The sequence below is a fragment of the Eriocheir sinensis genome, unplaced genomic scaffold (genome assembly GCF_024679095.1).
Source record: "Eriocheir sinensis breed Jianghai 21 unplaced genomic scaffold, ASM2467909v1 Scaffold143, whole genome shotgun sequence".
NCBI lineage: Eukaryota > Metazoa > Arthropoda > Malacostraca > Decapoda > Varunidae > Eriocheir > Eriocheir sinensis.
Window position 1 is genome coordinate 10,411 of NW_026110773.1, and position 17,090 is coordinate 27,500.

The 17,090-nt window shown below is 46.4% G+C and overlaps 1 protein-coding gene across 1 annotated transcript; it reads right to left on the bottom strand.

Annotated features, from left to right (window-relative positions):
• Positions 1-1,048: 1,048 nt before the first annotated feature.
• On the bottom strand, positions 1,049-2,489 carry LOC126990036 (zinc finger protein 79-like; the record flags this gene model as incomplete). Its single annotated transcript, XM_050848605.1, has 1 exon — positions 1,049-2,489. A coding segment is annotated over one exon (1,119 nt), but the record flags the coding sequence as incomplete, so codon positions are not given.
• Between the last annotated feature and the right edge of the window lie 14,601 nt (positions 2,490-17,090).

Below are 17,090 nucleotides of genomic sequence, written 5' to 3' on the forward strand. Positions count from 1 at the left end.
GTCGCTGACGTTATCGTGTTTTCCTCCTACTCCTCCTACTACTACTACTACTACTACTACTACTACTACTACTACTACTACTACTACTCCTACAACTACTAAATTGGCAATGTTTTTGTTATATTTATCCAGATATTTTTCTACTCAGGCGTAAATCACGAGTTCCACCTTTCCCTTTAAACACCATAACTCACTAAGCAACAATATATAGATATATATATATATATATATATATATATATATATATATATATATATATATATATATATATATATATATATATATATATATATATATATATATATATATATATATATATATATATATATATATATATATATATATATATATATATATATATATATACACATTACTCCTTCATATTTTTCTCCTCTTTTATCTTTTTATTTCCTTTCTCTCATTCTCCCTCCTGGTCTTGCCATTCCTGATTGAGTCACACCTGCAGGAAATGGTTGACGTGTTCATCACCAGGACCCTGGTGCCCGTGCCCTCAGCTGACCAGAACAAAGGCAGATAATCCACTTATTTAAATGCACACGCGACAAAGGCCCTCGAACCCCTATTTGCATGAAACCATTTGGTGCACGCGGCGGGCGGGGTCCCGCAGCTCACTGTGGGCCGCTCCTCGCCGCTGACCGTGCGTCCCTACCGACTCAGTCCCACCGTGTCCCTTACCTGCGTTACCTGCCGCGGGAGAGGCCACAGCGGGGCCTTGCCGGCGGGAAACTCCCAGGAAGATGTGTGTCGAAGGTGTGACGTGGCGCATGCCTGGGTTCAGCTCTGGCCGCTGGTGTCGAGGTGCAAGGCAGGATGTGATTTTTTACTGACATTATTTGTAGCTGTAGTAATTTCCTCATCTCTCTCTCTCTCTCTCTCTCTCTCTCTCTCTCTCTCTCTCTCTCTCTCTCTCTCTCTCTCTCTCTCTCTCTCTCTCTCTCTCTCTCTCTCTTTGTTTTCTCATATATTCCTCCAACACCCAAATCCTGTAAATTATTTTCGTAATGAAAGTTTTAATGAAAAGGAACGGTAACTTGTCACTGGAATGTTTATTTACACTTAAGACTAGTAGACGATTATTTACATTATGAACAAAAATAAATATTGCACACTAATGCAGGAGATCACAGACAGAAGAGGTATATCTCGCAAAGGGGTGAGACAAAGAGATAAGGAGGCTGACCACAGCACACGTGCGACAGAGGGAGAGTAAAGCCTCTAGACTCTATTTGGCATTGTGTCATGTTTGGTGAGAGCAATGGAGATGATTGGGCGCCGTCGCTCCTGGACTGTAGGATGTGGCAGGCGAGGGCGTGAGTGGTGAGGTGTGAAGGTGAGGTTCTGCCAGCGTCTTACAGCGAGGCGGAGGAGGGGGACACCGGCGCTGCCGTAGGTGCCACGCGCGTCTTGGCGGAGTGCAGGAGGGCGTGGTTTCGCAGGTTGGTGAGCTTGCTGAAGCCCTTGCCGCAGATGGAGCACTTGTGGGGCCACTGGCCGTTGTGGACGAACATGTGGGAGCGCAGGTCGCCTGGGGTGGGGAAGGAGCGCGTGCACAGCGAGCACTTGTGAGGCTTCTCCTTGACGTGCGTCATCTTGTGGTAGTAGAGGTTGGAGGAGGCGGTGAACCGCTTGCCGCACACGCCGCACTGGTGGGGCTTCTCGCCGCTGTGGATGCGCCGGTGGGTGTTAAGGGACGAGCTGGTGGAGAAGCCTTTGCCGCACACGTCGCACGCGTGCGGCTTCTCCCCTGTGTGGGTCCGCATGTGTCGCTTGAGCAGCGACGGCCGATCAAAAGCCTTGCCGCACTCCGAGCACGGCAGCATCGTCCTCTCCCGCCGCTTGGCCGGGGCCATGGAGGGAGAGACTGAACTTGTCTGCACAGAGATGCTGGAGGAACTGTTTGTAGACATAGCAGAAGGTGACTGTGGCGCGAGACCCATGGGTAGGCGTGGAGGAAGCCCAAACTGTAACTGTTGGCGACCCACGTGGAATACGGACGAAGAGGTTGGCGAGAACGCCGGAGGTGACGATGTTGAGGATGCAGGGGATGATGACGGAGAAGGAGAAGATGACGGGGAGACGGCATCAGAGTCTCTGGACATGATGCTGCCATTGGAGGGGCGCGGAGGTGGAGAAGTCAACAGTGATCTGGAGAGGTCTAATGGAGCTTCTGCCATTATGGAATCGATTGTTCTACGGTACAGCGAAGACCTGATGAGAGTGAGGGCCGGCAACAAGAGGGCGTTTTCCCCACTCATGTCGGGCAGCAGGAACGCCAGCAGCTCACCGCCGGGAAGAATTTCTCTGACGACTTCGAATACCACGTCGCCGCGGGGACCGGCGCGGCGCCCAACCAAGTTCACTTCGTGGCTGTACACCGGCGCCACTTTCAGGAAGCGGACCCAGTTGCAGGTACGTCGCCCCTCCTCGTCAACGGAGTCGTAGCCTCCATACCTGGACCTCACCTGTAAAGAAAATAGTTATGATTAGTTGTTGCCAATAATATGCACTAATTCACTCAGTCTACAATACCAATGATAAACGCTAAAAAAAATATAAAAAAACACTCGTATGTGTTACACGTCTCACAGGATGGGAGGTCTCGGGTAGATTTATATTTTCAGGCCACATCACCACATTAACTCGTCTCTTGGTAATTCAAATGAAGCGTCAAATAAGGCGACACAAACCTGTACCACACGACAACCAGAACTCTTCCTCCTTCCTCATTGCCTCACAATCCTGCCCGCTACTCACAATTCCCTCTCGCTAACCTCTCATTACCTCGTGCACTCATAGAGAGGAGACTTACCCCCACAAAGACTTCCTCTGCTCCTATTTTTTCCCTCCTCGACCAAGACACGGAGAACCATCCATCAATAGCTCCTCGTGCCCTGCTTGCCCCGCCCTACACGCCTCCAGCTGTCCTCTCACCTCTTCCTCACGCCCCTTCACTTCACTCTACCACCTATTTCTGGCTCCCTTGTCTGCTTTCATTCTCTCTCTCTCTCTCTCTCTCTCTCTCTCTCTCTCTCTCTCTCTCTCTCTCTCTCTCTCTCTCTCTCTCTCTCTCTCTCTCTCTCTCTCTCTTCCGCGCCACAGTAAGGAGCCATTGCCCCGAGGCCGCGGTGGTGGTTCTGCAACTTCCTGGGCAAGGCATTAAGGTCAGCCAGGGAGAACGTGATTCACCGCCAGAAAACAAAGAGGCTGCCAGTCACCCCGTGCTGGCCAGCCTCGAGAACCGCCCTCGGCCGGCTTCTTCTTCCCTCTCTCCTGCCGTGCCCAGCCGACCGTCGCGCTTCGCATCTTTTACTTAATTAATAATTGTGATTCCGAACGGAACCCTCTGCGCCTCTTTTCTAAATTAATGACGGTAATACCAGGATGTTCTTCCATATTCTTAATTACAATTCACAATACGTTTTAAGGAGTCGTAAATAAGTATTTACTGTTTTAACCTGACGGGATTCAAATCATTACAACCGCGGGCCATCGTAAATAAACAGACGCAGAGATAAACGCTTCGATGTGGCCTCCATGCGGGCTGGAAGCGTCGCGCCGTGAGATACAGCCCGAACCCACTGCGCTCAGACCACGGTGGGAAAGTGGACCATGAACTAACGAAGCTGCTGTGTCGAGGAAGTGGGGAAAAGTTACATGGATTTCCTCCACGTAAGGGGCAAGGAGTAAAAATGAGGGAAAAGAAGCGTTTGAGTCACATGAACAGAAGGTTAAAATTTCGCCTCTCCAGGAGTGTCGTGAGTCGTGTCTGGTGCCGCGGGGATGCCCCCTGGCACTGGCTTCAGATGTTTCCTACGCTACAACACAAAAGAAGAGCAAGTAAAAACGCTCCTAAGAAACTCAGTGCTCCGTGCACTTTACAAACTCACCATTAAAGTCTTTTCCGCCGACATGCTCATAAGAATTAACAGTGTATGATTTTATCGCATAAAGTTTCGAGATTGCCATGATTATTATCAAACAGCAGAGATAAGAAAAGGGTGAAGTGAGCGAAGCCAAGGCAAGGCCGCCTGCAAGGGTCAGGACAGGCGCGCTGGGAGGCTGGCCGCGAGGACGGACACATGACTGCGCCACCGCGGTACTTGTGCCTGTGCCTGTCGCCCGCTGCTCCCCGTAATGGCGACCTTTCGTCCTCCTGCTGTAGAGTTCAATTTTTCCTTTGACGTCTCTCTCTCCCTCTTCCTCTCACCTTCCAGGTGGTATATAAATGGTTCCTGTGGACCCGAGGGAAGCGAATGTTTTATTTACGATTGTTACTCTGGCCGCACAAGCGCCTGCGACAGTAGCGGGCCGGCCACTGTTTATGATCCCTTGGGTGGTGGGCTGCCGGGCAGAGGCCCGCGTCGCCCTCGGCGGAGGTAATGAAGCCGAGGCTTTTATGCGCCGCCGTAATGATCTGAACACTCGCCGCTGCTTATAATAACTGCATGACATAGAGATAACTCTTTTTTTTGCCTCGCTATTAAAGGCAACGGGAATATGCCCAGACACTTCCTAGATTGGGAAATCATTGCTTTCCACCCAGCCATCACGGACAGGGAGGGGTCGGCGGATGGGGGAGATGGTCCGAGGGGAGGTCAGTGGAGGAAGGAGGAAAGGGAGAGAGAAGCTAGGCACACATAACGGTTTTGTTCTGTACATTTCTCCTCCTCCCGTCGGCCAGAGACAATGCATTCGTGAGGAACACCAAGAGGGTCGTCGGACATCGGTCCAGTTGGCTGGCTGGCTGGACGCTCAAACTGGCAAGGAAAAGTTTCGACGTGCCACAGACGCCTTGATGTTTTCTCCTGCTTTATGGTAATTCCTTCCACGCCTCAGGTTTTGGCCAGTCACCCTCGCCGCTGCTGCCTCGAAACTCTTCAGTCTCACATTTTCGAATGAAGATCAGAATTTTTTTTTTTCAAGTTTTCCCTGTACAGCATTAAGTATGCATTTTAGGACTGGCTGCAAATACCAAACAGACCTCTCTCTCTCTCTCTCTCTCTCTCTGTCTCTCTCTCTCTCTCTCTCTCTCTCTCTCTCTCTCTCTCTCTCTCTCTCTCTCTCTCTCTCTCTCTCTCTCTCTCTCTCTCTCTCTCTCTCTCTCTCTGCCCCCTCCCCCCCCTCCCCCGGCCTGGATAATTGCCCCCACAGACGAGTCATTATCCTGTTGGCCGGAATATCCTACCCTGTTGTCACTCACAGGTGTTTCCAGACGAGTAATAGCCGAGCCGCCGCCTAATTGCTGGCTCCATAATGATACTGCAAACAGCCGCGTATATTACCTTACTGAGCTGATACGTTCATGAAAACAAATCACTTGACGGAGGTGTGTGTACAGGATTCTTAATTCTCTCTCTCTCTCTCTCTCTCTCTCTCTCTCTCTCTCTCTCTCTCTCTCTCTCTCTCTCTCTCTCTCTCTCTCTCTCTCTCTCTCTCTCTCTCTCTCTCTCTCTCTCTCTCTCTCTCTCTCTCCAGCGTGTTGTCTAAAATAATGAGAGAGAGAGAGAGAAAATTTAACATGGCAGGCTGTCAACGCTGCAACAATAACACTGTCAATAAGTAAAACACACACACACACACACACACACACACACACACACACACACACACACACACACACACACACACAAATACATTTTTGAATATTTTCTTGCCTCCACCACCTCTCAGCCCACATATTTTCATACCTGTCCTTAAACCTTTACCTTTTCCACCTCACTGACCATTAGCTAATTAACCCAGGAATTACATAACCTCTTCCTCTTCTTTAGTCATACCTTTATCTTCCCTTTTCTTCACACTGCCATTACTATTTTATTGCATCGCCTCTTCCTCGTCTCCTTTCCTTATCATGAGATTACTCACCTGTTCCTGCTCCTCTTATTTCTTACGCCAACTTCTATTATACTCTAACTTAAGCTACCTCGACTCCTCTTCAGCTTGGCTACTCAGTATTATTTAGTAATCATAAAAAGTGAGTATAAGTTATGAGAATATTATCAAAACAAAGCCAAAATATGCATGGCTAAAACTCACAAAATTTGGTCGTCCATAAACAAAATGAGCTTAACAAAGTTTTAGGATTTTGAGCCTTATTGTTTGTTTTGTAATACGAATGAAACAGTCAATTTCATGTGGTACCGTGCTACTATACATCTTGCAGATATTTGGCTTCTTAAATCAGTTTGACGGATGTGATACTGGGACAGGACAAATGCACACAGTTGACAGAGGGTGCACAAAATGTTAAAAAGTTTTCTATCCATATATGACTTTTGAAAAAAATCAGGACTCACGTTCTGGTAACTGATAATGAGAAAAACAACTTTACAGTCTGATTAGGCGCAATTTTCTAAAAATGGCGTGCATAATCCCAAATTATAAACCATAGAATCCGTCCCAGCATCCTCTCTGGGGCACTCCGTTCAAACCAGAAACTACTTTGCAAACTAGAAAACAAGACAGTGCCACGTCCATGGGGAAGAGTACGGCAGCAGAGGTGGGTGTCCGCTCTGACGGTGCCGCTGAAGGGAGGTAGCAGGTCTGGACGGGCAGGGACAGTGGCACACCTTGATGCAGTCTTCGGCGGGCACAAGGCGGTCCAGGAGGCAGCAGCCGAGCCGTCACAACCAGTGAAAATTCTGCTGGCATCAAAACCTAGTTTCCATCTTGGGGTCGTCTGTGCTGGTGGACTTCATCTTGACAAGTCCTCACTAAGTCTCTGTTTCAACACGAAGAGACTCTGCGAGAACACTGGGGAGGAAGGACGACCAGCCCGGAGTCTCACAAGCACTGTCTCTTGTTCGCACGGCCAGGGCAGCACCGCCACTACTCTCGCCGCGGCGCTCGACGCGTCCAGTAGTGTTCACTGTGACCTTCAGCGCCAGACTACCTGTTCACCTGTAATGTTCTCTAGCTTTATCCCATACGGCCACCTGCTCTATACCCGCTACCGATGCCCACTGCTCGGGCAAGAAGAACACTTCCACCTGAAACTGAGGGCGTGAGGCATTGTCTTCCCCGAGCAGCCAAGGTGTTTACCTGCCACGTTTCCAGGTAGGAAAGACATACCGGCAGCGCGGCCTCTCAGCGCTCAGGTTCCTCTAGCTCTCAAGTGACTGGGCGGGGATAGTCCAGCCCACGCTCTCTCTTATTGGTGGCCAGGTAGACTTCACAACCAATGATGTGTCGGTGGGCGGCGCGAGCGCGTGTTGGCCCGTGCGTGGGGTGCCTTGGGCTGATTGGCTCCGGGCGAGGCACGACGATGCCAGTCAGTGATCAACATGTGTGCCGGGATGATGGCTCTCATCCAACATTATTGCACCTGCCGGGGCCCACAGCCCACTCGACCAAGCCGTCCACCTGCTCGACTCGCACACCGCCCGCCTCCTTCCGACCCCAAGCGCCGCTACCTGCACAGACCCAACCTGACCGCCCGGTCGTGGAAGAACTTTCCCATCCGTAGCCTCGGTAACAATTACCAGCATAACGCAGGGCAGGCGCAAGACATTAAGTTAGGGCCATTACCCACTCGCTGCCGCAGGTGTGGGCCATCCTGCAGCCCCTCAGCACAAACACCGACACACACACACACACACACACACACACACACACACACACACACACACACACACACACACACACACACACACATACAAACACACACACACACACACACACACACACACACACACACCAAGCATACGACGTCGTCGCCGCCCTGTAGCTCTCATCGTTTACACTGCATAATTCATGTCAAATTGTATCAGACGAGTCTTGGAGACCGAGCGTAAATATACCTCATGGAGTTTAATGTGCGCAGGAAGACTCGGTAGGCGCTTCGAGTGGTTTATCTCCGCCGTTATGTCGTCGTAAACGTTAAAAATGAGGCCCGTAAGCGAGACGTTGATGGCTCCACGTTCGCTGACGCTGCGCTCACACCCCCGCTGAGGACGACGGTCTTACAGTCCTCCACGACGACCCCCAGAGTTGAGGACCGGCGTCACACAGCCTGAACAGCAGGTGCTCTCTTTCGCTGTATCTGTCAATATCTGTCTCTGTCTATGTCTGTCAATCTCTATCGATCTATTTATCTATCACTTATCTATCAATTTCTTCCTCTCTAACTGGGTGGGAGGAAAATGGATGAATGAAGTAAGGAGCACAACGGAAGGATGCAGAAGAAACTGGTGAATGGTTGAAGGAAAGTGAGGCAGGAAAATATAGTCTTAGTGGGTGAGACGACGAAGGTAAAAGCGGGAGGATGAAAGAGGCAGCATCAAAACAGCTATTAGGGGTGGGGAGTTGGGGTGAGAAAGGGTTAGGGAAGACTTGCAAGGCGGACGAAGAAGACTGGGCGGAGGGCTGAGGGTGGAGGCAGGTGAAGGGCTAAGAAGGAGAGAGAGGTTGTAGAAGAGCACGTTTGAAATACATTTAAACATAAGAAATCTGAAATAGAAAGAAAGAAGACGAGAGAGAGGAAAAGAGAGACGAGAAGGAGGACAGTTGGAAGGAGAGGAGGAAAGAGAATGGTGAAGGAGAGAAGAATTGTGAACTATTGAAATAAATGGAGAATGAAGAGGTGTTTTGAACAGAAATGTGAGGAGGAGGAGGAGGAGGAGAGAGAGAGAATGATAGAAATTTGGAGGAGGGCTAAACGAGCGAGTAGAGCAGTGGGAAACTACGAAATTTTTCCGTGTCAGTTAAAAAAAAACAAGAGAAATAAAAGGAAAAATATTGAGGAAAAATAGAAAAAAATATAGAAAGATATGTTAGTGACGCAGATGTATGAGGAAAAGGCTCTTAGAATGCGATAGAGAAAACCGTGGACGTGATGAAGATGCCAAATTTAATAGGTGAAGGTTTATATTGTACTCGTGATGGGAAAAGTTCTTAGTGCGTTTTGAGTGAGGTTTGAGGGTACAGGGGTAAAAGATGAAAGTAAGGAGGGAGAAATGGGAACTGTGACATTGGTGGTATGGTTATTGGGGGAAGGGCATGGAGGTGTTGTCGGACCTTGGGTGTGGGGTGTGGGGTGTGGGATGGGGGGCACGGGGTGAGGCGGACGTGCGGGTGGGGCAGCTAGGGATTGAAGGGGGCGCTTTAGGGGCGGAAAGGAGGTTGAAGGAGTCTTGCATCAGCCCGTGTCGTCAGAGCCTCAGCCCAGTCACAGTCTGAGAGGCACACAGCTGCTGCTCCCTCTGGGCTTATGGCAGCCGTAAAAGCACTGTGAAATCATCGCGGTGTGCTTGTGTGGGTAGCTGAGGCCCTTCCTGTGTGTGTGTGTGTGTGTGTGTGTGTGTGTGTGTGTGTGTGTGTATCCATGTTTGTTCTAGGTATTTCTTTAGAGAACTTCTTTTTCAGTTAAGGTTGTTACATCTATTCAATGTATGTGGTATCGTTACTGTTCTATAAACTGAGAACCCCAGATATTACATACTTTTCCTGCAGAGTTGAAGCAAAGTTTACAGCTATTTATGTGGTTGATTATTTGACATATAACTCTTTTCACTATTTTTTTTATGATTTAATGATGTATATGACCTTAGGCTTTACGAGTTCTTCACTAATTCTTCTGTACTAAAGAATTACGATCATTAGGGTTGTGTCGGACTTTTTGGAGAAATGGCTTTCAAATGATATTAAATTTTAATTGCCTCATCTTCCTTTTTAACTTCCTTTTTTTTTCATCACATTTTCTTCTCAAGGTTTTCAATGTACTCACTTGTTTTGCGCAAATTGCCCCTGATTATGAACCAGGTGGTTGTCGTCTGAATTCTCTCGTTCACTTTCATTCACTTTCCATCGACTCAAACCTTTCTTTCGTTATGACTCCACAACTTCGGCGTGTCTGATTGCCTCTCACCAGCTATCGTTCATTTACTTTCACACTCTATAACATACAGACTTGAAAACAATGAATCAGCTTACTTTAGATGAGTTTTTTTTCGTGCATTGCTTTATTTAAGTGGGTGTGTCCGTGCGTGCGTGCCTGTGCGTGCGTCCGCTGTGGTAACGGTGGGTCATCACTTTTTGTATGGAAAGAACACATCACAGACAGTTATTGCCAGGAGGAGGAGGAGGTGGTGGTGATGGTGGCGATGACGGTGATGGTGGTGGGAGTGGTGGTGATGGTAGCGGGCCTTGATGCGTTGGTGGAGGGATCGATGTTGTTGGTGGTGGAGGTGCTGGTACTGACTGTCGTTGTGGCTGTGGCAGTTGATGGTTGTGGTCGTCTTTGTGGTAGTGGTGGTGGTGGTGGTGGTGGTTAATGTTCATTGTGGCAGAGGGCCGTTCATGCAAACAAACACACACACACAAAAAAAAACCACTACCTCTATAACACTACCACCACTATCACCACCACCACCATTACTATATATCATCACCCGCTGGCCCCACAGTACATTCATACACACCTAGAGCTCTGCCCCTCCAAGACCTAGCCTCTAGCACGTTCCTACAATGGCAAAGGAAAGAGCTCCTACTAATTATCAACGGCTGAACGAGTGAGAGGTGTGCACTGCAGCGGCCAGGCGATGAGGGGACGGAGCAGTGCATGGAGAGAGGCGTGTGTGGAACGAAAGGGTGTGACCGAGAAGAATGAAGGGGTACAGCGGGTGGACTTGAGCGGTGTGGGTCAAAAGGATGGATGAGGGAGAGGTGTTGCTGCTTTTGGAGGGATGAATGGAGGGAGGTTGGTGTTTGAGTGAAGGGTGAGCAGGAGAAAGGCGCTAAACAGACGTTGTGGAAAGGAATGGAAAGAGTGTAGGTGTTTGGGTGAAGGGCGAGCAGGAAAAAAGGTAATGGAGGAGGGGAAGGCGAGAAGCAGACACGATAGAAAGGAGGATGATTGCGGACGTGATAAAATCAATAGGATGATGAGGGAAGAATTATGAAATGGCAAGAAAGACGTAAAAAGAAGAAAAGAAAGACAGGCGAAAGAATGAGGATTGGTAATAAAAAAAATCAGCATGGCAATAAGAGGAAACATTGGATTGAGAAAAGTGTAGAGATATAAAATTAAGGAGATAATTCAGAGCGAAGGTAAAGTAGTAAGAGGTAGATAGAGATAGATAGATAGAGAGAGAGAGAGAGAGAGAGAGAGAGATAATGATATGGGAAGAAGGAGGGTAGGGAAGTATTTGTTGTGTGAGATTCATCTTCTAATCAAACACTAATTACCTACGCAGCAGGAGAGAAAAGCGAAATCAAAAGGTGTAGCGAGGAAGGAGAGGGGAAGTCGAGGAGCATGGGAGTAGGGGAGGGGAGGGAAGGGGATGACTAGGGGGGAAGACAAGTGGAAGGTAAGGAGAGAAGGAGGGGAAAGAAACACTCTATCGACACATGAGGGGTCGAGGAAGGAGGCAAGGAGGAGGAGAAAGAGGTGTCTGGAGAGGAATGGACGCGCCCCGCTAATAGCATTCAAGGTATCCAAAGTTCTCTGATGGAAATGCCTGCAACATATTGGCCTGAATGCCTGCTTGGGATGGGATGTAGCCGCCCTGCCCGCCCCGCCTGATAGACGCACCTCATTGGATGAACCCTCACCATCATCGCCACCACCGCCACCACTACCATCATAATCATCATCATCATCACCACCACCACCAACACCACCATCACCACTACTACCACCACCACCACCTCTAATTTCAGCGCAGTTAATTTCTGCTGGAAAGAAAATTATAATAACGATACGACTGATCATTTCCTTTAAAACTTTCTTCACGAAGGGAATATCGGTCTTTTTGTTATGCCGACAACCATTACTAATGCAGATTTCTTATCGAACTGAAAGAAAACTCGCGTAATGATGCTACGTGATACGCTTAAAGCTGCATTTCGAAAATTCTTGGCAAAAAAGGGAAAAACAGGCGGCACAATTTGCATATTTATTGGATCAAAACCACATTCGACACTGCAAAAAAATTGGCCCTTATTAGAGGCTTTTTAAGGACACAACAAAAATGAAGACGTTTCTAAATGTATAAAATGAATGCCAGAGATACACATGATTGCCGTCCACGCAACGGAGAGACAAACGAAGAAAAAATACAAATAAACGGTCTTTGCAATTTACTCTGCTCACAGGTAAAGGCGTAACATTACTGTTAGCAAATCACTACCTGGGCTGTAATGGCCCTACGAACAGGAGGAGGAGGAAGAGGAGGAGGAGGAGGAGGAGGAGGAAACATGGGAACATGCAAACATGGACTAGCAGGCAGCAGAAAGCCTGTTGGCTCTTTACTAGGCTGCCTGCTTTCAGTGATTTAATCAATCCGTTTGCCATAGGGTGGCTTGCAGGGAAGGATTAAAGCACTTGTGCACCTACTCTTGGGTACGTTCAGTTCCTCCCGACGCAGCAAAGTGGCGATCAATACGTTTCTCTCTGCGCTAACCACTTCTGCAGGAGGCTGTTCAGTGGCGAACCACTCTATTCAGAAATAACTCCTGCCGATGTCAGTATTGCATCGATTTAGCTTGAATTGTTTTTCCGTTGTTTCTTGTTCTCAGGTTGGTTTGCAGCGTGAAGAGATTGGAGTGATCAACGTTGCTGAGCTTGTTCAGGTACAAGACTTGTATCATGTCTCCCAGTCGTCTCTATTCCAACGTGAGAGGTTGGGTCCCAGGTCGCTCTTCATAGGGCTTCGTCCTCAGTGATGGTATCATCTTCGTGGCGCGGCGCTGTACTCTCAAGTAATTCAATGTCTTTCCTGTAATTTGGAGAACATAATTGCACGGCGTATTCCAGGTGGGGCCTTACCAGCGAATTATACAAGGATAACATAACTCTCGGCGTCTTGTATTCGAAGTTCCTCGATATGAACCCAAGCATTGTATTGGCTTTCTTACAGGCGGACTTGCAGTGTTTTGTTTGTTTCAAGTCACTGCTGATGGTAACCCCGAGGTCTCTTTCCTCTTGCACAACATGTAGTGGTTCGCCACCCATGTGGTATGTGTGATTGCTGTTTCTGGATCCGATATGCATTACTTTACATTTGGTAGTGTTGAAGGACGGAGGAGGAGGAGGAGGAGGAGGAGGTGGAGGAGGAGGAGGAGAAGGAGAAGGAGGAGGAGGAGGAGGAGAAAGGAGGAGGAGGGAGGAGGAGGAGGAGGAGGTGGAGGAGCAGGAGGAGGAGAAAAAGGGAGGAGGAGGGAGGAGGAGGAGGAGGGGAACGAAGGTGACGTGGACGAGGTCATGGTATATCAAGACCCTTGTGTATTGCAGGACAAACTTGCCAGGTTGTATGATCGAGCGAAGAAATGATAGACGGAGTTCAGCGTCAGAAAGAGTAGCATTCAGTCCATATATAATTAAAATGACACTCCACAAAGCAGATCTAGATGTGAGAGGCATTTAGACGTCTAATTGAGCTTTGCTCTCACAGCTAGGAAACAGTGCATTCGGATTAGACACGCATTATAATAAAATTGATAATAATAATGATGTTAATGATAATAAAGAAAATAAGAAATGGCAATGAAAGTAATATTAATAATATTTAATACATCAGTGCTAACACTAGTCTTAATAATTAAAAGAAAGATCAATAAAGATAATTAGAAAATAAAATATTATATTGATAATAATAATAATAATAATAATAATAATAATAATAATAATATGTATGTGTATGTATGTGTGTGTGTGTGTGTGTGTGTGTGTGTGTGTGTGTGTGTGTGTGTGTGTGTGTGTGTGTGACGTCGACAGTAATGATTGAGATGATGAACTGACACGTTATTATCAATTGTATAAATAAAAATGTAAAAATAATTAGACTAATATTTGGAGCAATAAAATTCCATTTACATAATAAATTTTAAATGAGAGAGAGAGGGTGACTAGTGCTGAACCCCATAAGCGCTCTTTAACTCGTAAAATGAGGCAGGAAGACTGACGTGCACCAGTTGAGATGGACGAGAAGGGTGAAGACATACGGAGCAGATTGAGATGGAAGATAAAGATACACGCTCAAACACTCTCACACGGACAAGATGAAAGCACACAACTAAGACAGAAAAATCAACAAGACAAACAAGTCAACAAAAACCTGTTCTAAGGTAGGAGGGGGACGGGGGAGGTGCTGGGGCACTTAATCAGCGGTGAATGAGTTGCCGAAACGCTCGCAGGGAAAGATTAAAACACGTGCTGTGCTGGAGAAGATACGAAGGGGGTCTGGAGGAGGAGGAGGAGGAGGAGGAGGAGGAGGAGGAGGAGGAGGAAGAAGAAGAGGAGGAGGAGGAGGAGGAGACGGGAAAGAAGAAGAAGAAGAAGAAGAAGAAGAAGAAAAGAATAATAAAAATAATAATAATAATAAAAAGAGAAGAAACATTAATGATAACACGTAAAAAAAAAGAAATATTAGTCATCGATGAAGAGAAATGAAGGGCATAAGAGAGAGAATAGAGAAAAGGGTTGGTAAGGGTAAGGCGATGGGAGAGAGGGGTAAAGGGGAGAGAATGACCGATTAAGAAAGTATGGGTAGGTGAGAGCAGAGGCGGGGCGGGCAGGGCATACAAAGGCAGCGTAGGAGGGAAAGAGTTTACGGTATGGAAAAGAAGACAGCAGAGAGGATAGGAACAGGGGAGGGGATAGCTTTGCAGTCTGCGGTACAATTAAGAGAAAGAAAAGCATTTGAAGAGAGACGGAGAGTAGGAAGAGAAAATATACAGAATTATGAGGCAGAGGGCAGAAAACCACCAGGAAGGCCAAGGAAGACGTGGAGAAAGGTGGTGGAGGAAGATATGAGGAGGATGAACATCACGGAAGAAATGGCTATGGACCGGCAACAGTGGAGGAGGCTCATCTCCCGTCCAGCCCCACCATAGGGAATAAATGGACGTTAAACGATGATAATGATGATGATGATATGAGAGACTAATAGTAGAAGAAAGAGGTAAAAGTACACTAAGACAGAAGAGCAAAGGAAGTGAGCTATAGATTAGAATAGAAAAGTAAGGAAAAACTTTGCGGGGAAAACAACGGAAAGGTGATAGGATAAAAAGAAAGACGAAACATAAGGAATGGATGAGGGGAAAAAATAAGGGAAAGGTGAATAGCAGAAAGAGTAAGCGAGAAGAAAGAAGGAAGTAGCAGGTAAGGGAAGGAAAGGGGGGAAAGTTATAGAAAATAGTTATGGAAGAATGAAGATATATAACATAATTTCTTTTTTACAGCAAAGGAAGCAGTTCAAGGGGAAAAAGGACAAAAAAAAAAGGTAATCACTGCTCCTGTAAAAAAGAAATATAGAGGAGTTGCCAAATGAGAGCACAATTTCGGAAAGAGAGGTGTTTTAATAAAGTGAAGATGTAGGAAAAGACGTCAATGAACAGACTATATACATACAACTTTTAAGGAAATATTTATTCATATATAACGAAGCCCTCAGTAACTGTTTTTCCTTCCCGTGCTTTAATGAATGAATGTGCCCGGCGTAAACTGATCCCAATGAGTGGCTCGGCGAGTGTGTTTGTGTGTCCGAGCTCTTTTTTCACTCCTTTTAATGATTGTCAATATCGGTCGCCTCATGTTTGTTTGCATGTTTGTTTGTTTTCTGAGTCTCGTAAAACCTGTTTGATGGTTCTGGGTAAACATTAAGCGATAAGAAAAAAAGAACGAGTTTGGTCACAGGAATTTATACTCGATTCGTCAATCTTTAACGTTTATTTTAAGAATTGAGCTCCGCTGCACGCACATGCCTTCCTGATGTGCTCATGCCGCCAATTTGAAATATGTGGACTTATATGTCTTTAGGTTGTCTTTGTTTTATGTAAGAAATTTACCAACTTATTTTTTCTAAGTAATATCAGTATCATTATACATTCCCTTTACCAAGCCATTTTCCTTTACTATATCTATCATTTTATTTAGTTTTTTCCATTAATGCCAATCTCTATCCTGACATACCTGTTCCTTCTCATCCCATCGTCTACTCCGATGAAAAGCTTCGCTAAATAGCTTATCTTTTATCAGACTCTCTTATTAATGTGAGTTTTAATGTTCGTGTTTCCTTTATTAGGGACAATTCTATATCAGAATTTATTTTAGATTTTTCTAAAATAAGTCACCTTAAGACCAAATGATCTGCAAGAAAAATAATTTATGTAATGGAATTCTTTGACGTTCTAAACAATAATCAATCAGTCACACAATTAAAACAGTCAAAAAGTCAATCAAACGATCACTCAGCCAATCAAACAATTTGCAATCAGTCAGGCAACCAGTACACCAGCCAATCAATCAATCACACAAGCATTATTTCAGTCCTCGCATGAAAAGCCTAAGCCCTGAACACAGGAGTCCAAGCCCTGCCCCGCCCCAAACCCCCAGCCTTCACTACAGGCCGAGCTGGCTTACCTTACCTTCTTGCCAGGAGCGAGACCCACGGAAGGAGAGGCGCCAGGTTTTCGCTCTGGAAGAAGGTGGAAAAAAGGTGTCCCATTAACGTTATTCTTTCTGGCAGGATGTTAACATTTCTACTAATACAACGCATAAGTTCAGTTTTGTATGTATGGATCAATGCAAAAATGTATGTTCGATTGTAGTAGGCAGTTACGAATGAAAATACACACACACACACACACACACACACACACACACACACACACACACACACACACACACACACACACACACACACACACACAAACAAACAAACAAACAAACAAACAAACAAACAAACAAACAAACAAATAAACTAACAAACACACATACGGACAAAGAGACAGGTACAGATGAACAGACAGAGACAATGAGACACAGGTACACTGGCAGACAAATAGACAGTTGTTCAGACAGACAAACAAACATATACAAAGAATAACAAAACACAAAGAACGGTGAAAAGAATTGGAACTCAGATGGGAAAAGAAAATATATCCCAAATAGTAGGGCAAACAAACATATCAAAATACAAACAAATAGACAAATAGAAACAGACAAAACGACCAAAACCCACACCAAACAAAAGACAGATCAAGACAGACAGACGGGGTAGGGAAAACTTCGAACCAGCAAATGGACAGAGAAACCAACATCAGACCCACATCAGTCCACCACAGACCGA